Raw genomic sequence first — 16,021 nt, 5'->3', positions numbered from 1 at the left:
TAAATTAAGCCATGAGTTGACTGAAAATACCTTATTTAAATCATTATTAATTGGAAGATTACTATCCATTGCTTATGGTATATATTTGTTGATACAACATGTAAACATGACAGCATTGGAGCACTTTAAGGGAGCTAAACTACCAGTTTCTCCCTGCTTCCAGTTCTTGTGCTAAGCTAGGCCTGACCAACCTCTATACACACAGGAATTAAATTGTCAATATTATCATCCAACATCTAGTAAGACGGTAAACACGTGTACTGTACGTCCCAACCTGTTGCAGTACTTCTTTAACTGTGTACTCAGCAGACCAGCAGGGGCACTAGCTGTCACTATGTCCTCTACCATGGAGTGTAATTCCTTGAATGCAGCCCTCTCTGGTGTTTGACCTTTGGTAATGATTACCTGATATATCCCTTGTGAGTGGCTAATTCATAACTTACCTTATGTCAGAGATGTTAGTTCACTAGTTGGATGGTTCAGGGACAGATTCGACAGAAACGGGCAGACCAACAGACTGGTTTGTCTTCATTATGTCAGCCTGCCTTCGCTGTGGCCGTCAACATGCAGTAAGGAAGCAGAATCATAAACGCACGCAGACTAGCAGAGGTGGTGAGTGGCGTCTTAACGCATAATATTCTATCATTCTACTTCTGGGAACTTGTTGAGTAGTTTAGACAAGAAGCAGGCACATGTTCTGTGGTTGGACTTTGTAAAGGGGTCATTTTAGAGTTGCAGATCGGGTCATGTTAAGTCGGTGAAAGTGCATTGATCGCTAAAAATGTACATATTAGTCACGTGGCACAGCCTAATCAATACTTGTCTTAAATGAGTAACTTTCTCACAAGGCCAGAAACCAGACAGGTCAGAGGATTAATCTTGGTTTGTAGACATTAGATGGGAGGGTGATTTTTGTTGTTGTTGTTGTTGTTGTTGAAGCTTTTCTATCCAAACACTGTAATCCCTTCAGGCTCTTTAGGTGCTGTGAAGACATCTGGCTTCATATGTACTGAATGCTACTTAGAGTTAGAAGAACTTTGCATGAGACTTTATAGTTCTAGCTTAAGCAACACAATCTCTGCTAACAAACATTTTAATACAATGTCAAGCAGCATACAGCTGGATTATTGTTCTGCACAATATGGGCGATAATGTTATCAGAATACAAGCAACCATGTTTTTTTTTTTTTAACTTTAAATAATTCTTTTGGGCATTTTTAAGTATTTATAGAGGACAGATGAAGACATGAAAGGGGAGAGAGGGGGGAATGACATGCATTAAAGGGCCGCAAGTTGGAGTTAAACCAGCGGCCGTTGCATCGAGGAGTAAACCTCTATATCTGTATATGGGCGCCTGCTCTACCAGGTGTGCTACCCAGGCGCCCCAACCATGGGTGTTTGTGTAGTTGTGTTAATGCTATAGATAAAAGACTTTCCTCATTTTGAGGCGGGGACGTTAGAGACACTGATAACCAGGTCCTGGCTGGACCATGAACTCTTAATTTATGTAACTCTTCAAACTGAGTCCTCTTGTTTTAAAATTGTAGATTTATTTTGGGAGGATTTAAATCTGCAGATTTTCTGTCACTTTTTTTTACCTCCACTTTGACACCACCGTTTAAGAAAGAGTTACTTTGAAAAGTGTGTGTGTGTGTGTGTGTGTGTGTGTGTGTTTAGTGTGTGTGTGTGTGTGTGTTTGTGTGTGTAAGACAGGGAGGGTTTGGGAAAAACAAATGAGCAGAGCAGGATGAGGCGGGCGGTCCTCTTCTCTCAACCTGTGGTGAGGTAGGAAGAGGAGAACAGACGGAGTGACGGGATGAAGGACTGCACAGCCAAACAGGAATATGGAGGAGAGAAGTTTGTTCGCATCTCACTGGAGGAGATGGAGAGCTACTACAGATGCATCCAGTGCTGTCAACAGCTGCAAAGTGAGTTTTGCAGGGATGGGTGTGTCGTTGAGTATTAACTGTGGTGTGTGTGTGGTGTGTGTGTGTGTGAGGTGTGTCCGTGCATGAAAAGGCTCGTGTTGGGAAAGGAATCATGACTGTTTCACATGAAGGAAGACTGAAGTAATGTAGTGTGCATACTGCAAATGTTTTTTGTCTTAGCTGTGGTTCCAGTTCCAGTTTGGCCCTCAGTCTCAAGATGTTTACTATTCCATTACCTTAAACTCTAATGAAAAGTCCTCCAGCTGCAACCATAACATATATCCTTAAAACTTTCAGAGGAGCACCAATTCACGTCTGTTTCCTTTTAACAGACTCTCATGAAGAAAAATCCTTTATCACAATCGCAAAGAAGTAATTCTAGTTGGAAATGAAACTGAAATAATAAAATGCAGTAGCTTGTCGTGTTCACTGACCTTGGAATTCATGTGCTTGCAAAGTCAGCGGGGTAACTAGAGTACTAATAAATGAAGCATGTCTAAATTGCATTCTTTCTTCAAGGCATTTCCACGCGCTTCTCTTTAATCGTGTAAATCTGGTTCATAGCCTCTGTCTGTTTTTACAAGGGGTGTAAAAACCAAACCAAATCCCAAAATTCCAAGAAAACATACTGATTTTCTCTCTGAAAAATGTCTCCTGTGGCCTATAATAGATCTGTAAATATGGCAGTAGGGTTATGTAGTATTTTACTACATCCTTATTTACTCAAGGTGGTTCATTAAAGGCTGGCATAATTATCTGACAGCCTGTGAGCGTCTGGTTTGTGCATCATTACTCAAACTCCCAGGTGTGGAGTGTGTAGTGTGTGCTTGATGATTTTTAGATCTTGGTACTTGTCAGTGAGGGCTCAGGTCTATTTTGGTCTGTTTTCTGTAGGCTTTGGTCTGTATTTAGAGATAAGTGTATTTTTAGAGCCCATCTAGAAATGCTGTGTCACAGAGAGACAGGTGCTTGCTCTCGATCTTATTTTCCCCGTTACTATTGCTTTAGCAACTCATATTTCCATTACGTGTTTGCTAAGATATAGTGAGATATTTTTGACTTTTTATTGTTGACCTTTTTAAAGCCATTGTTTTATAATGGTCACCTGCTGAACTTCCTCTGGTGTTTTCCTGAATGATAATCCATCGTGATAGTGTTCCGCCTATGTGGCAAAACTTCTCATCATGGGTGTTTTCATGATTTTGCAATCTGCTTCCCAATATTGTAACTTACTTCCCATGATATGCCTTTTGCTCTTTGTTTGTTTGACACCTACTGACCTTTTTTAAGATAAAATCCCTAGTCATCATTGAGTTGTTGTTGAGTGACCGTGACACCCCCCCCCCCCCCCACCCCACACACACACTTTCATGTTTATTGTTCTCCTACTGATCAGGGATTTGTTGGAGGGTTGTGAGCTGGATTTGAGCCTACATTGCACCACAACATGCACCATGAAGACACTTATCAGCTGTTCCAGTGCAGGTCTGTGATGTCATCAGAGCATCCTTGACAGTATTGAATTTGTTTTATTAGAGCCTTAAGGACTGTCGACAAGGTCTTGACACTCCAAGGTAACCTGGATGATGGTTTGGTCTTGTAAAATGGTAAACCACCCGTGACGGATCTGTCACATGGCTGAAGCAAGACTTTAAATGTGGTCCTTGTCAGCTGGTTTTTGAAGGACGTGGACTGGTTTTCCTGTGGTTGAATTAGCCAGTTAAGTGCTGACTGATATGTTGTCACGACCTTGATTTAAACTGTTCACTTGTTCACACCACTGCCTTGTTTTGGGCTTGTGAGTCCCTTCCAATTGAGGGCTTCCTGTTTTACACCACAGCCGGCCAGTAGTGTTTAATCCTAAAGCGGAAGGGGTCAATAGTGTTTCATCTTTGCCGACACAGACATGGGGGGGGGGGTCCTCAAATAAATAATTCAGCTGGGAGTTATTTGAGCCGTAGTCTGCGCCACATCCTTCATACACACACATACAGGTCTCCTTTATATCCCATATACACACCTTGAAGTCTGCTCTGCTTCCCATGTAAACACACACAGATGGAGTCATTAAATATTTTTTAACTCAGTGTTGATTTTAGAGGCTTTGCATGTCATATTTACTGATGCATTGACACACACCTATTGTCACACACGTCCTGTTGTCCTGTTGAAGTTTCTCTCCGCCTTTTTTCTCAGTTTAAATTGAACAAATGAAGTCTTGAATATGACAAAGTTAATTTAATTGGACTTGCTATGTTTCGGTGACCCTTTTCATAAGGGAAGATCACATCATTTCTTTTATGGATCAAATGTTATGAGTAGAGTGAAGTTTGAAATAAATCGAGGTTATCGGTAGTGATAATTCCTACATACAGAAGCCAATGCATTTGTAATATACAATGTGGTTTAAAGAGTGTTCAGGGTGGAACTGTAAATCAGCCACGCGTTGGGGGGGGGGGGGGGATTTCAGAGCTGCTGGAGGATGATTTAACCCAGACCGGAAATGAACCATTATAAACCCTCAGCCTTTTCCTGTTCCACAGCCAACGTGCTCTATCATCTAAATCTGACAGTACTGTAGGTAAACACACACCACTCTAAGCGGACCTCCTCTGTCACATTCAGATCTTTCAAAATCCTCTTGGCTCAAACTCTGTTGAATCCCTTCATTTATTGATAATGTTATCTCCGACTAGACTGAGAGATTTATTATTAATCTAATCCTTAATCTCACACATCCATTGTTTTTAATCTCCTCGTGCCTAATCTCAGTCCTTCTTTTGCTACCAACATAACCTTGTGACATTACCTTATTTGAGTCCATATGTACTTAAATGTCCACCCCAATGAGGAAAGCATTTATATTTTTGTGTGAGTGTGTGACCTCAAAGACCTAAACCCATTAGTCAAAACCTTAAGGCAGAAGTCTGTATCTGTTGTTTTCACAAGTGTATTTCTGTCTAGCTGTTTAGTGTGTGTGTGTGTTGGTGTGTGTGTGTGTGTGTGTGTGTGTGTGTGTGTGTGTGTGTGGTGTGTGTGTGTGTGGTGTGTGTGTGTGTGTGTGTGTGTGTGTGTGTGTGTGTGTGTGGTGTGTGTGTGTGTGTGTGTGTGGTGTGTGTGTGTGGTGGTGATCACCTAAGCGGGGCCATAGAAGAGATGACTTAAGAGCATATACTGTATGCCTTAAGTTTAATGAGGTTTTTATAGACTCAAATCTTTCTATCTGCTAATAAAACAGAGTGAAGCCAAAGAGAACAAGAGGGCGAAAGGAAGGAAATGAGGAACTGTGCTATTAATGGGCTACTAAGGCAATTTACTACATTAATAAAGTGAAGAGACAAAACACACTGTCTTTAAGTCCATACTGTACGGATCAAACTCCAAAAATGCTGGATTCCGCCTTTCCCAAAATGCAACTCATTAGCCTGTGTCATTAGACCTTCCCTGCCTGCCTGTCTCTCAAACTCCATGCCCAGGTTTTCTACTATAAGTTTGAGTCTACAAGCCCAAGATTAAATAAACCTGATGACATCACTGGGACGTTATCAGGGTTATTTTCTCAGACATAGCAAATCTGAAAAGTATGTCACTATATGTGTATTTCAATTTATTGTCAGTAAAGCGCTAATTCTAGAGCACATCGACCAGGCTACACTGTCTCTTGCCTTGGTGAAAAGGCAAACAGCAGCAACCACACCGTACGTTTGTAAAGTTTGTGACATGTACCCGTAACACGCGGCAATACGAGAAGATACAATTTCTTAAAGTCATCCTGGGCTTACAAAGCAGGACTGACAGCCTCATGGAAGAAAAATATGTGAGGAGTTACTGTATTCCTTGTTCATGTGAAGAAGACAGGGCGATACGTTTAAATAAACAGAAGCAACAGAAAGACTTAAAATGTGTGTTTTCCTCAGCAGGGCAGTACACAAATTAAACTTCCCACTGCTTCTGTGTGTGGCACACTGGGTCCCCCTGCTGTCATTATTGGCATTGTGTGTGTTTGTGTGTGTTTTGTGTCTGTGAGATAGTATGAGAAAAGCAGAGAGAAAGAGACCTCTCTTTCTTCTGGCACCAACATGAGTCTACTGTATTTGAATTGTACAGTACACACATAAATAATTACATTTGTCAAAATTAAAACTTTTATGTTACTTCTCTGCCAGCTTTGTGCATTCAAATGTTGGTTAAAATCTGTAATATCTAATGCTTGTTAACCCAGGAGAATCAGCAAGCAAAGCCAAATGGACATTTTAGTAGCATCCTTTATTAAAAAAGGTATGAACATTATTCTGTAAAATTCATGACATTCAAGACATTTCATGTCTCTGCAAGTAGGTTATGTCCAAGATCAGAATGGAAACTTTATGCAACAGTGCTATAAATACATTTTTAATTTGACTAACAGAAACTCATCATGTAGAACAAGAACTAAGCGACACACCAACAACTTTACAAAACTAACTTTGCACCCAATTATAAACATATTGTGTATTGTAAAGCTGTGCTAACGTGTTTTATTTAGTTTAAGCACAGTTCCAAGGTACCAAAAATGAAATTAATTACAGAGAGAGACATCAGACTTCTAAATATTGGCCAAGAGATTCTTTGGTCTCAGCTTAACCCTATTTCATACTCCATAATGGTCAAAACAAAATAAAATTTATTAATAGGGCAGTAATCTAATTTATTATCTAAATGTCATGGAAACACACTGGAGACAGAGCATACATGGAAATGACATTGTTATTTATTTGCAGTTATTGTCACTGCAAAGGGCTAAAGCCTTTCAGTGAAAACAGTTTGACATGTGAAACTGGAGGCGGACCATGTGAAACTCCGCCTGGCAGGCTGGTACAGATGGGAAGGGGGGAGGTGTGTGTGTGTGTGTGTGTGGTGTGTGTCTGTGTGTGTAGGCTGCGCAGTGCACTGACAGCTCAGTAAGCGGCTGAAGTCCTCGGCTGTAGCAGAATGGACTGCCTGAACTTCCACCATCATGTGCTCTGACAGAATATGCTGCTGTGTGTGTTTGAATGTGTTTTAACAGTGCGTGTGTGTGTACATATGTATCAGGCTTGGGCATACATGGTAACCGGCACAAAACAGACTGGCTCAAACGAGTGTCAGTCTTCTTGTCACGATTCACCAGACTGTGTGCTGATGAAGTGCGTGTCGGTAGGTGTCGTGTGTGACTGGTGTTTAAGGAAGGGACTGTTGTTTGTTGGTGTTGTGTGTTGTGTGGTGTGTGTGTGTTGTGTGTGTGGTGTTCGTTTCTAGCTGTTATCATGCACAACAGAAAACTAGCCTTTTTTTTCTTTTAGAGCTTTTATAAGTAAAAAATAGGTCTAAATGCACAGTTTGTCCTGGGTAGTGCTAGAGAAAGGCCACTGAGTGATCAAGTTGAAAGTTTTTATCCATTGTGAGTTACAAATTTGCTTAGAAAATTACAATGGAGTCTGTTTATCAGATATTTTTGTTATGGCTGTGAAGCAGGGCTATAGCCAAGAAGACCACTTGAAGACCAAAGTTGTGATGTTCACAGTAAAGCGTGATTTATCCTTCTACGTAAAGTCTACGCCCTGGTTACGTACGTGGAGACATGGACCTACCCCGTAGCTCGACGCACATCTCTCGAAAAACGGTTGCGTTGCTTTTCCCCCTACTCATTTCCTGGTTCCCCTTCTCCATAAACTGCATGAAATCAAGGAGAGGCTTAACTTTTCCCGCTACAGATTTCAAATTTTATTTACTAGACGTGTAACCAAACACCTTTTATGCAGGTGTTTGCTTTCAGGTAGTTCTCAGTCATCCATTACAACCACAGAACTACAACTTGTTAGTTATTAAATCCTAACCTGAGTCTTTGTAATGGAGCTCTACCAGAGAGCACCGAAAAGTGAATTTTTCAACTGTATAATGTCCCTCTTGGTACACATAGTGGACTAAGTGGACGGACAGGAACTTTTCAAAAATGTGTGTCATAGCACTCAAGTCATCTCCCCTTGTTGCAAGCCTTTTATAAATGGATGTAGAAAGCATTGTATAAATGATTGTGAGTATGAATAAGCTAAAGGAAGGACCTGACCTTGTTATCCCCATTGATTTTGTCTCATCGGCCAAAGATGCTTTTCCAGCTGAAGGCATTACTACCCATCACAAGGTTACATAACCCAATCTTAAGTAGTCCTCAGGCCCCAATGTGTGTTGAGCTGTATGTTAACGTGAGGTTTTCCCATCCTCCATACAGTACACAGTAGAGCACACTGACAGCATGTTAATCACATTCGTCCCTTTAACACAGTGTGTTTCCTTCTGTCAGTGGGGAGCAGCGTTGGGACAAAACCCTTTTGAAAGTTTGAATGTCAACATCTCCTCCCCCTTACTTCCACTCTCAGTTATGTGTTGTGTGTGTTCATTGGTTGACTCTATAAATTATTCCATTTTTGTTTACTCTGATGTGCAACATGTGAACCACAGTGTTGATGATAATCCATAGAGATCTTGCCATGCTTTTTTTGGCCCTCTGCAGGCTTTTTCAGGTGTGTGTGTGGTGTGTTTGTATTGCTGTATAGAGACATTGTTTGCTCTGCTGGCAGATGGACTGCGGTTAGTGAAGCCAGCTCACGAACATGTACAGAGTTAGAACCAAGGTATTAACCTGTCCTATCGTTGCTTTTTGCCAAATCAAGATTAGAAGTTGACAAGTCTCAGCTAAACGCTCATTATGCAATCGTGTGTGTGTGTGTGTGTCCACGCTAATATGCTTTTGTTTAAAAACACATATCTTCTGCTACGTTTACGCCTCGACTCCTACTCGTCCGTCAGTCTTACATCCCTTTCCGTTACAGTTTCACTTTGTCATTACTCCTAGCAAAAAAAAAGGGTCTTACTTTTCGCCATTGTTGTTCTGTCTCCAAAGTGTTTTCTATACTTTTAACTTATACATCCATGACTTTGTGTAGTGCAGAGTAACGTTGAACAATCTGCTTCCTGTTTACATCAGCATGCATATGTGAATAGTCATGTGATGTTCATTTTAGGCGATTTTAATTTCAATAGTGAGCCTAAATGGTTCTAATGTACCCTTCATAGTAAACAGTTACAAAAGATGTGTACCAACACAAAAGAAAGCGAGCATAATCAATACACTCAGTACAAAGCTAGATTAGATTAAGTGGATGGGATGAATCTTTAATGATCCCGGAGGGGGGGATAGGATGATGGCAACAAAAAGACACAACAAATCAAACATATTGATATTTCATTTGAAGCAACATATTTATCAGGCTAATGCGCAGCTCCATGAAGCTCCAGTGACTTGTGTACTGAAATCCATTTCCTTTGATATCCTGCTTTTCTGTAGTTAGGGGATTTGCTAGAGACTTAAAAAAGGGGAACAAACGATTCAGCAGAGTTGTATCACAACTTCCCAAGTTGAGTTCCCTAAGCAAGTCTGGATCTGCACTTCCATTAAGCTTTTTTTTTTTTTTTTAATTCCCCAACATGTCTGTAAGAGCTATTTAGAGTTTATCATATATATTTTATTTACATTTATACTTACCAATCCTTAGTTTTATTAATATGAGATGACCAACCTACATCATGACTGTACATTATTTACATACTTATTTAGGTTGTTTACTCCCCTATTTGTTGTTGTTGTTGACACCCCCTAGTTTCTTATTAGCTAATTATTATGTATGCTAGAAGTTAGCTATTCCAGTTCAACCACAGACACACGTACATAGTTTTTGCATCGCTGTACCTGTAATAGAAATAAATGCACTTAAAGTGGATTTTTGTTTTGGACTTGGTCTTTTATTCTTTAAAATCCCACGCCTATGTTGGTAAATGGCTTTGTAAGGATTTTAAGCCACTACTGTCTCTTTTTGATGCTACAACCCCAACAGTTTATATCGCTGACTTTTCATTTCCGAGATTGTTCAGGTGCCACCGGAAATTGCGCTGGATGTCCCTCATTTTGGGCTGGATGTCCCTCACCTTCTGCTTTCTTTGTGTTGGCAGTCTAAACTCCAGTGGATTTATGAGGACTATGGTTAACTGCCCCTGGTAAAACCAGACAGCTAGCTAGACTTTCTGTCCTATCGGAGTTGTCTGTTAAAAACAACTTTTGAACTTATACATGTTTCACCAAAACCAAAAGGAACCAAAGTTCCTTCACGAGGCTATTTTGCAGAAGCACCTTTCTCCGTCAACTGATTGGTTTAAAGAAATGCCAATAAACCAGAGCAGGTTTTTCTCCCTAGTGTGGACAAGCCAGACCCAAGCCAGACTCTGCAGCTCTCTGGAGGAGGCTCTGGCAATGTGAGACTAAACCCCCCGTAAAATAAACTTAAACTATATAAAATTGGTGGTATGCACATTTGACTAAATAAATACATTCTGCATTATGTACATTGTAAAAACCTGTTGTCCTATAAAACAAGAAGATACAAACATATCTGATAACTTAATTGAAATAAAACTAAAAATGCTCTCTTCAAAGCTGAACGTCATACCCTGGGGCAGTCAGATCTTCTTTATGCCCTACATGTAAGCTTTGAAAAGAAGGATCACTTTCTGTTGAGGATTGCTGACCTTTTGAGGATGCCCTCCTCAACTTCTGCACGGATACAATATAATATTAAATGATTCGGATCAAATTTCTGTGCTAGCCAAGATCAGATCAGTTTACTCTCCTCAGTGAGTATTAGAATTGCTGTGTTACAGTTTTGTTTAGCACAGTCAATGTAACCAATCATACTATCCTCAAAACACCCTGAAGTGAATCCAGCACACCCTCAGTGACCTTTTAAGACTATTTTAGAAGATAAGTTCCAGTGCATGATGTTATGATGTGTAGTGTCAGGTTTTTCCTACAGCTGCAAGTTTCTCTTAGGGCAGGTAAAAACACAGACCTTGGATTCTATACTTGTTTGCCGCCTCGCTCATATTCTCTCTGCGTATGTCATTTTTCCTCTCTGTCTTCCTCAGCTTTCATGTTGTTCTTTGATCTGTGTCGTGTAATGACTGGTAGCTATGGCCAGAGGCAACTAAAAAAAAAAAGGCTGTTGTTTTTTTTACTCCTAATGGTGGAGAGAGAGGAAGGGAGGAGGACGTGTATTTAAACCCACATAATTGTGAGTACATGCTTTGTAGTTTAGTGTGTTGCACCACAGATGCCTCAACAGATCACAGCGGTTAGGAGGTACTTCATTTATACATTTTTGTAAGACTACTAGTCTGTTGTATGCACTTGAATCTGTGCCACTTCTTGAATCTGCATGACATTATCGTGACCTTCTTCATGCATAAAAAATGGGTGCACATTTTTAAGATAACCTAAAAAGAGTGGAAACTCCAAGGAGGGAACTGCTCCTAACCAAGAAGTACTCCACCACAATCTTTCATTTTTACAATACAGTTTTTGTAGGGATTAAACAAACAACCTATACCATCTTAATTATAGAGCTTTAGAAGTGCTGATAGTGATATTACCCATGTTAGCTGTTTCCTCTTGCTTACAGTCTGTATGCTAAGCTCAGCTAGCTAGCTGGCTGTAGCTTCATACTACAAATAAAAATATGAGAGTCTTATCAGTTTTTTCATTTAAACAAAATGTTGGTCTATTGCTCTAACATTTAGGACAAGTTAGTTTCTCTTTGTCTTTACTTTGAGACTATGTAACAGTTTTTGAAAATTGTTGTTGTTGTCGGCCCTAAATATATATATATATATATATAATATATGTATGTATGTGTGCTAAACAGCAAGAGCAATGTTTACAGTATTGAATAAAAAAAGAGGTAGATGAATGGCTGAACCAAAGTATTTTTACATAATGTGACACTGGGGACCAGTAACAACCTTTTCAGTATTTTGATAATGTGAATGTATAGCAGTATTTATTTATGTGTATTCTTGAGGAAGCCCAATTTTTTTTTTTTTTTTTTTTGCCATCCCAGATAATGAAATCTCAGCTAATTGTTAGTTTGGCAACGAATTTGCTCAAGCGTTTGATAGGAACTCGGCCAGTGTGCGTGTGTGCGTGTGTGCGTGTGTTCGTGTGTTCGTGTGTGTGTGTGCGTGTGTGCGTGTGTGCGTGTGGTGTGTGTGTGTGGGTGTTGTGTGTGTGTGTGTGTGTGGGGTTTTGTGTGTGTGTGGTGTGTGTTGTGTGACAGCGGCACAGACTACAGGCAGTGGGACAGCAGTGTGTTGTTTTGCCGAGATGATGATGCCACCATCTATTCAGTGAATCGGGGCTCACTGCCAGTGATAGTCGGGCCTGAAGCCATTGTTCTGGATTTGTAACCGTTGCTGGATGTATGAAGGAAGAGCTTTCAGCTTCTTGGCCTTCCCGAGACAGCATGTAGGATGAAGCATGACAGCGTCAAAAAAATAGGACTCAACAAGAAAAGTATTGCGGGAAAGTAAATCTAGTTTTTGACAACATTTAGTGACAATATCACCAATTAATGAATTGCGTGAAATAAATCCCATTCACTAATAAATACTGTACATTCAAATATTCAATTGAATTATCATTCTTACAGCTTTTATGTGCGTTTCATGTGAGGTCCGTTTCTCTGACTTGGATCACTGAAGTGTCTACACTGAATGTAGGAATGCAGTAATAGTCCTTCTATTGGGGATAGGGATATTATGCATCCTCAAACTGGGCTCATGCACCTTTAAAGTGAAATTATTCTGCATTGTCTTCAGTGACTCCTGGGTGTCCCCCGATTGCACACTGACTGCTGAAGAACCTAGACAAACAGGGTTGAACTCACTGTGACCATCGTAATATTTTAATGTTCCTCCTGCTCCTCTTTTCCTGATCCACACTAATCAAGCTGTGGGTAGTGGCATTACACACACAGACATTCCAGGCCACTGTTGGTCCTGTGACCCAGTTGGTGTTGTGTGGGGTGTGTGGGGGTGTGTGTGTGTGTGTTGTGTGTGTGGTTTTGTGTGTGTGTGGTGTGGTGTTGTGTGTGTGTGTGTGTGTGTGTGTGGTGTGTGTGTGTGTGGTGTTGTGTGTGTGTGTGTGTGTGTGTGTGTGTGTGTGTGTGTGTGTGTGTGTTGTGTGTGTGTGTCATATACTCCACAGAGTGACAGATGGTGCTTTGGGCTTTGCCAGACTATAATGTCCGATAATAGAGCTCAGATTCCCTAACACCACGCTGCAGAACGGCTGGCAAATCCCTTGCTTCTCTATATGCAAATGCACACAGTACAGCTGACCATCTCACTGCTGGAATTTAATACCCAGCAACTTTTTAAACCTGCTGAGACACACACACACACACACACACACACACACACCTAGTGCCTTCAAGTCTGCATTCCAAGTTGGTCCTTTCCATTTGGTACATACCAGAGCAGCAGATGGAGAGCTCAAGTGCTTGACGTCTGTCTTATGATTGTCTCGATCCTTTACTTTTATGATGCCATATCATTAGATTCGATCAATATTTAAGATCATAGGACATCCTCTTTATCACAATATAGTCCTATGGCACTCTTGTTGTAGCCTAGAATATTAGGATACATGCCTGTTACATAGTTTTGCACACATACTAATAATGATCAATTTAGGCAGTGATTTCAGAAACAACTGCTTAAATGTAGTTGAGAAGTCACTGAAATGTGGCTGTAATCTTGCAGCTACAGCATCCGAAACATTACCTTAAATTGTATAAATATACTGCATATTTCTTTTGTCGGATGTTGGTTCTGTGTGTTGGTGCACCTCTGTGTCCAACCATGTCTCACTTCTCAACTAACGCAAAGAAATCTCGGCGTGTCTTTCGCGATATAACACAGCTTTTTGCGAAGTGTATATTGCGACCATTGCCATCACAATGACGAGAAGAAGAAAAACGATATATTGTGCAGCCCTATTGGCCACCTTGTAGTATATTATTTTATAAGAAAGGTTTTGGTTTTGTGTGTACTTTACAGTAACATGTTGTACTACTGTGAAAACACGTCCACAGTATCCACTAGCACCAGGCCAACACATTAAATATGTAGGCATGTGTAAAGAAACCCTGTCCTCCACTTCATCCTGTTGAGACGAGGGCACCTCTATGCTCTTTTTTTTTTTTTTCGACTGCCTCATTCCCCCTCTTCCCCTCCTCTATTCACCTCCCTAAATCCTCTCTCACACATACAGACACACACAAACAGGCATTCAGCGGGAGACACTCAAGAATCGGGATTCAGTTGGCTTATACTTGATATGTTTGTCCCATAAGTTATGACACATGTTAATGCAATACCTGTTATATCAAAAGAGCAACTTTGACTTGAAAGTATATTTAACTGCTGAATAGAAATACAGCTAGAGCAGACGTGATCCTGATAAAACAGAGTTGAATGGTGTTATATTTAGTTTAATGGGCAGATAGTTGGGTTATGTATCAGTTTGCCCCTCAGCTAAGCCCCTGGAAAAAAGGATGAATGAAATAGTGAAGGGGTGTCAGGGCTTGGGGGAAGGGTACAAGGAGGTGGAGGGACATTCTTTCTAGGCCTCCCATAATCACTATTTGTGTTAGGCTGCATTGCCCCACTTTGGTGTGTGTGTGTGTGTGTGTGTGTGTGTGTGTGTGTGTGTGTGTGGTGTGTGTGTGTGTGTGTGTGTGTGTGTGTTGTGTGTGTGTGTGTGTGTGTGTGTGTGTGTGTGTGTGTGTGTGTGTGTGTGTGGTGTGTGTGTGTGTGTGTGTGTGTGTGTGTGGTGTGTGTGTGTGTAAAGGGTTCACTGCTATAGTTTTAATTTCATTCATTCGACTCAGGACAAAGCCGGGAGTTTTAGGGTTTCACCACCCGTGAAAAGCAGCCCGACGCCTCGAATGTCTGATATGTGTGCACCATTCACCCCCATAGGCAGTATCCATGGTTTGTTTCAAATGGTTACTTTTTTTTTTCCCCAATAATATATGTATATGTTCTGTACAATCTCCAAAGTTGATTTCTTGGAATGCAAAAGACAGGCTGAGACGGGCCAAATTTGATTTCATAATAGTCAGACAGCTGAATTGGTTTAAAGAAAAATGGAGAGAGCCACAAGGGATATTATAAGCTAGAGAAGGTGTGAATGCCGAATGTTGAAAAGGAGCACTGCATTGCTGGCTTTAGTTTGCATGCAGACACAGCTGAAGGAGTATAAAGAGTTGGAAAAGTGGGAAAGGTAATTAGCAAATCTCCATCAGCCACCTGTAGTGAAAGGTTGCCGTGGTGATGGTAACTGCTGATTGACTCCTGGGTCAGTTCATTTAATAGAGACTAAAAGGCTGTAATTCCTATCGCCTACATTTGTAGATCATATCAGAGAGTGTGGTAATAGTTTGTGAATGATAACGACAGATACTGAGGCCTGCCTCCAGGTTTTGACTAATGGGTTTAAGTCTTTGAGGTCAAAGACAAGAACACACACACACACACACACACACACACACACACACACACACACACACAGATAGAAGATAGATGCAGTAAAGTCAGACTGCAGTCAGAGCGCTGTGCATGCCTGGCTGTGCTCCAGAGCTTACTGCCTGACACACTGAACTGACAGCTGGCCTGACGACACACTGAAACACACACTCTGCCATATGACCACACACTCACTCACACAGCACAGTCTGAACATCTGAGCATTTCATAAACACAGTCAAACTCATTTATGCTTTATTCATTGTGTTTTTATAGAGTAATTCACATTCCAAAGCACATCCTCCCTTCCCATCTCTTCCTCCTTTCTGGTTTCTACTAATTATGGCAGAGCTGTTGTTTTGGGTTAAATTACAGGCTGGTTGACTTTGCTCGAAGCTCTGTGGTCTGTTAAGGTCTGTGGAAGTGGACTTGTATTAGTGCCATGTTAACCATCTCTCTAAACAGTATCCTGCTTAAAATTGTGTACATACCCTTTTTTGGACTCTTAACTCTTTCCCTTCTTCTTTCCTACTTTTGCGTATCAGTGAATCCCTTCTATAAAATCCCTCTCATTTCTTCTCTTGCGTATTTCCTTCCTTTTTCCTTTTCCCCATCTTCCTCTTCTGTCTATGCTGCTGTTTCTGTCAGTGTGATATTTG

The 16,021-nt window shown here is 40.8% G+C and overlaps 1 protein-coding gene across 1 annotated transcript in view; it reads left to right on the top strand.

The window, feature by feature from the left end:
- Positions 1 to 487: 487 nt before the first annotated feature.
- Positions 488 to 16,021, top strand: part of LOC116673789 (guanine nucleotide exchange factor DBS-like) — a 38,617-nt gene continuing 23,083 nt past the window's right edge. Inside the window, 2 exon segments of the mRNA XM_032506053.1 lie at positions 488 to 612; positions 1,710 to 1,928. Coding sequence (XP_032361944.1) covers positions 1,817 to 1,928 — 112 coding nt within the window. The 5' untranslated portion in view covers positions 488 to 612; positions 1,710 to 1,816.

The sequence above is a fragment of the Etheostoma spectabile genome, chromosome 24 (assembly GCF_008692095.1).
Source record: "Etheostoma spectabile isolate EspeVRDwgs_2016 chromosome 24, UIUC_Espe_1.0, whole genome shotgun sequence".
Lineage (NCBI taxonomy): Eukaryota > Metazoa > Chordata > Actinopteri > Perciformes > Percidae > Etheostoma > Etheostoma spectabile.
The sequence above is the reverse complement of the archived record's forward strand: the minus strand, read 5'-3'. Positions and strand labels throughout refer to the sequence as shown.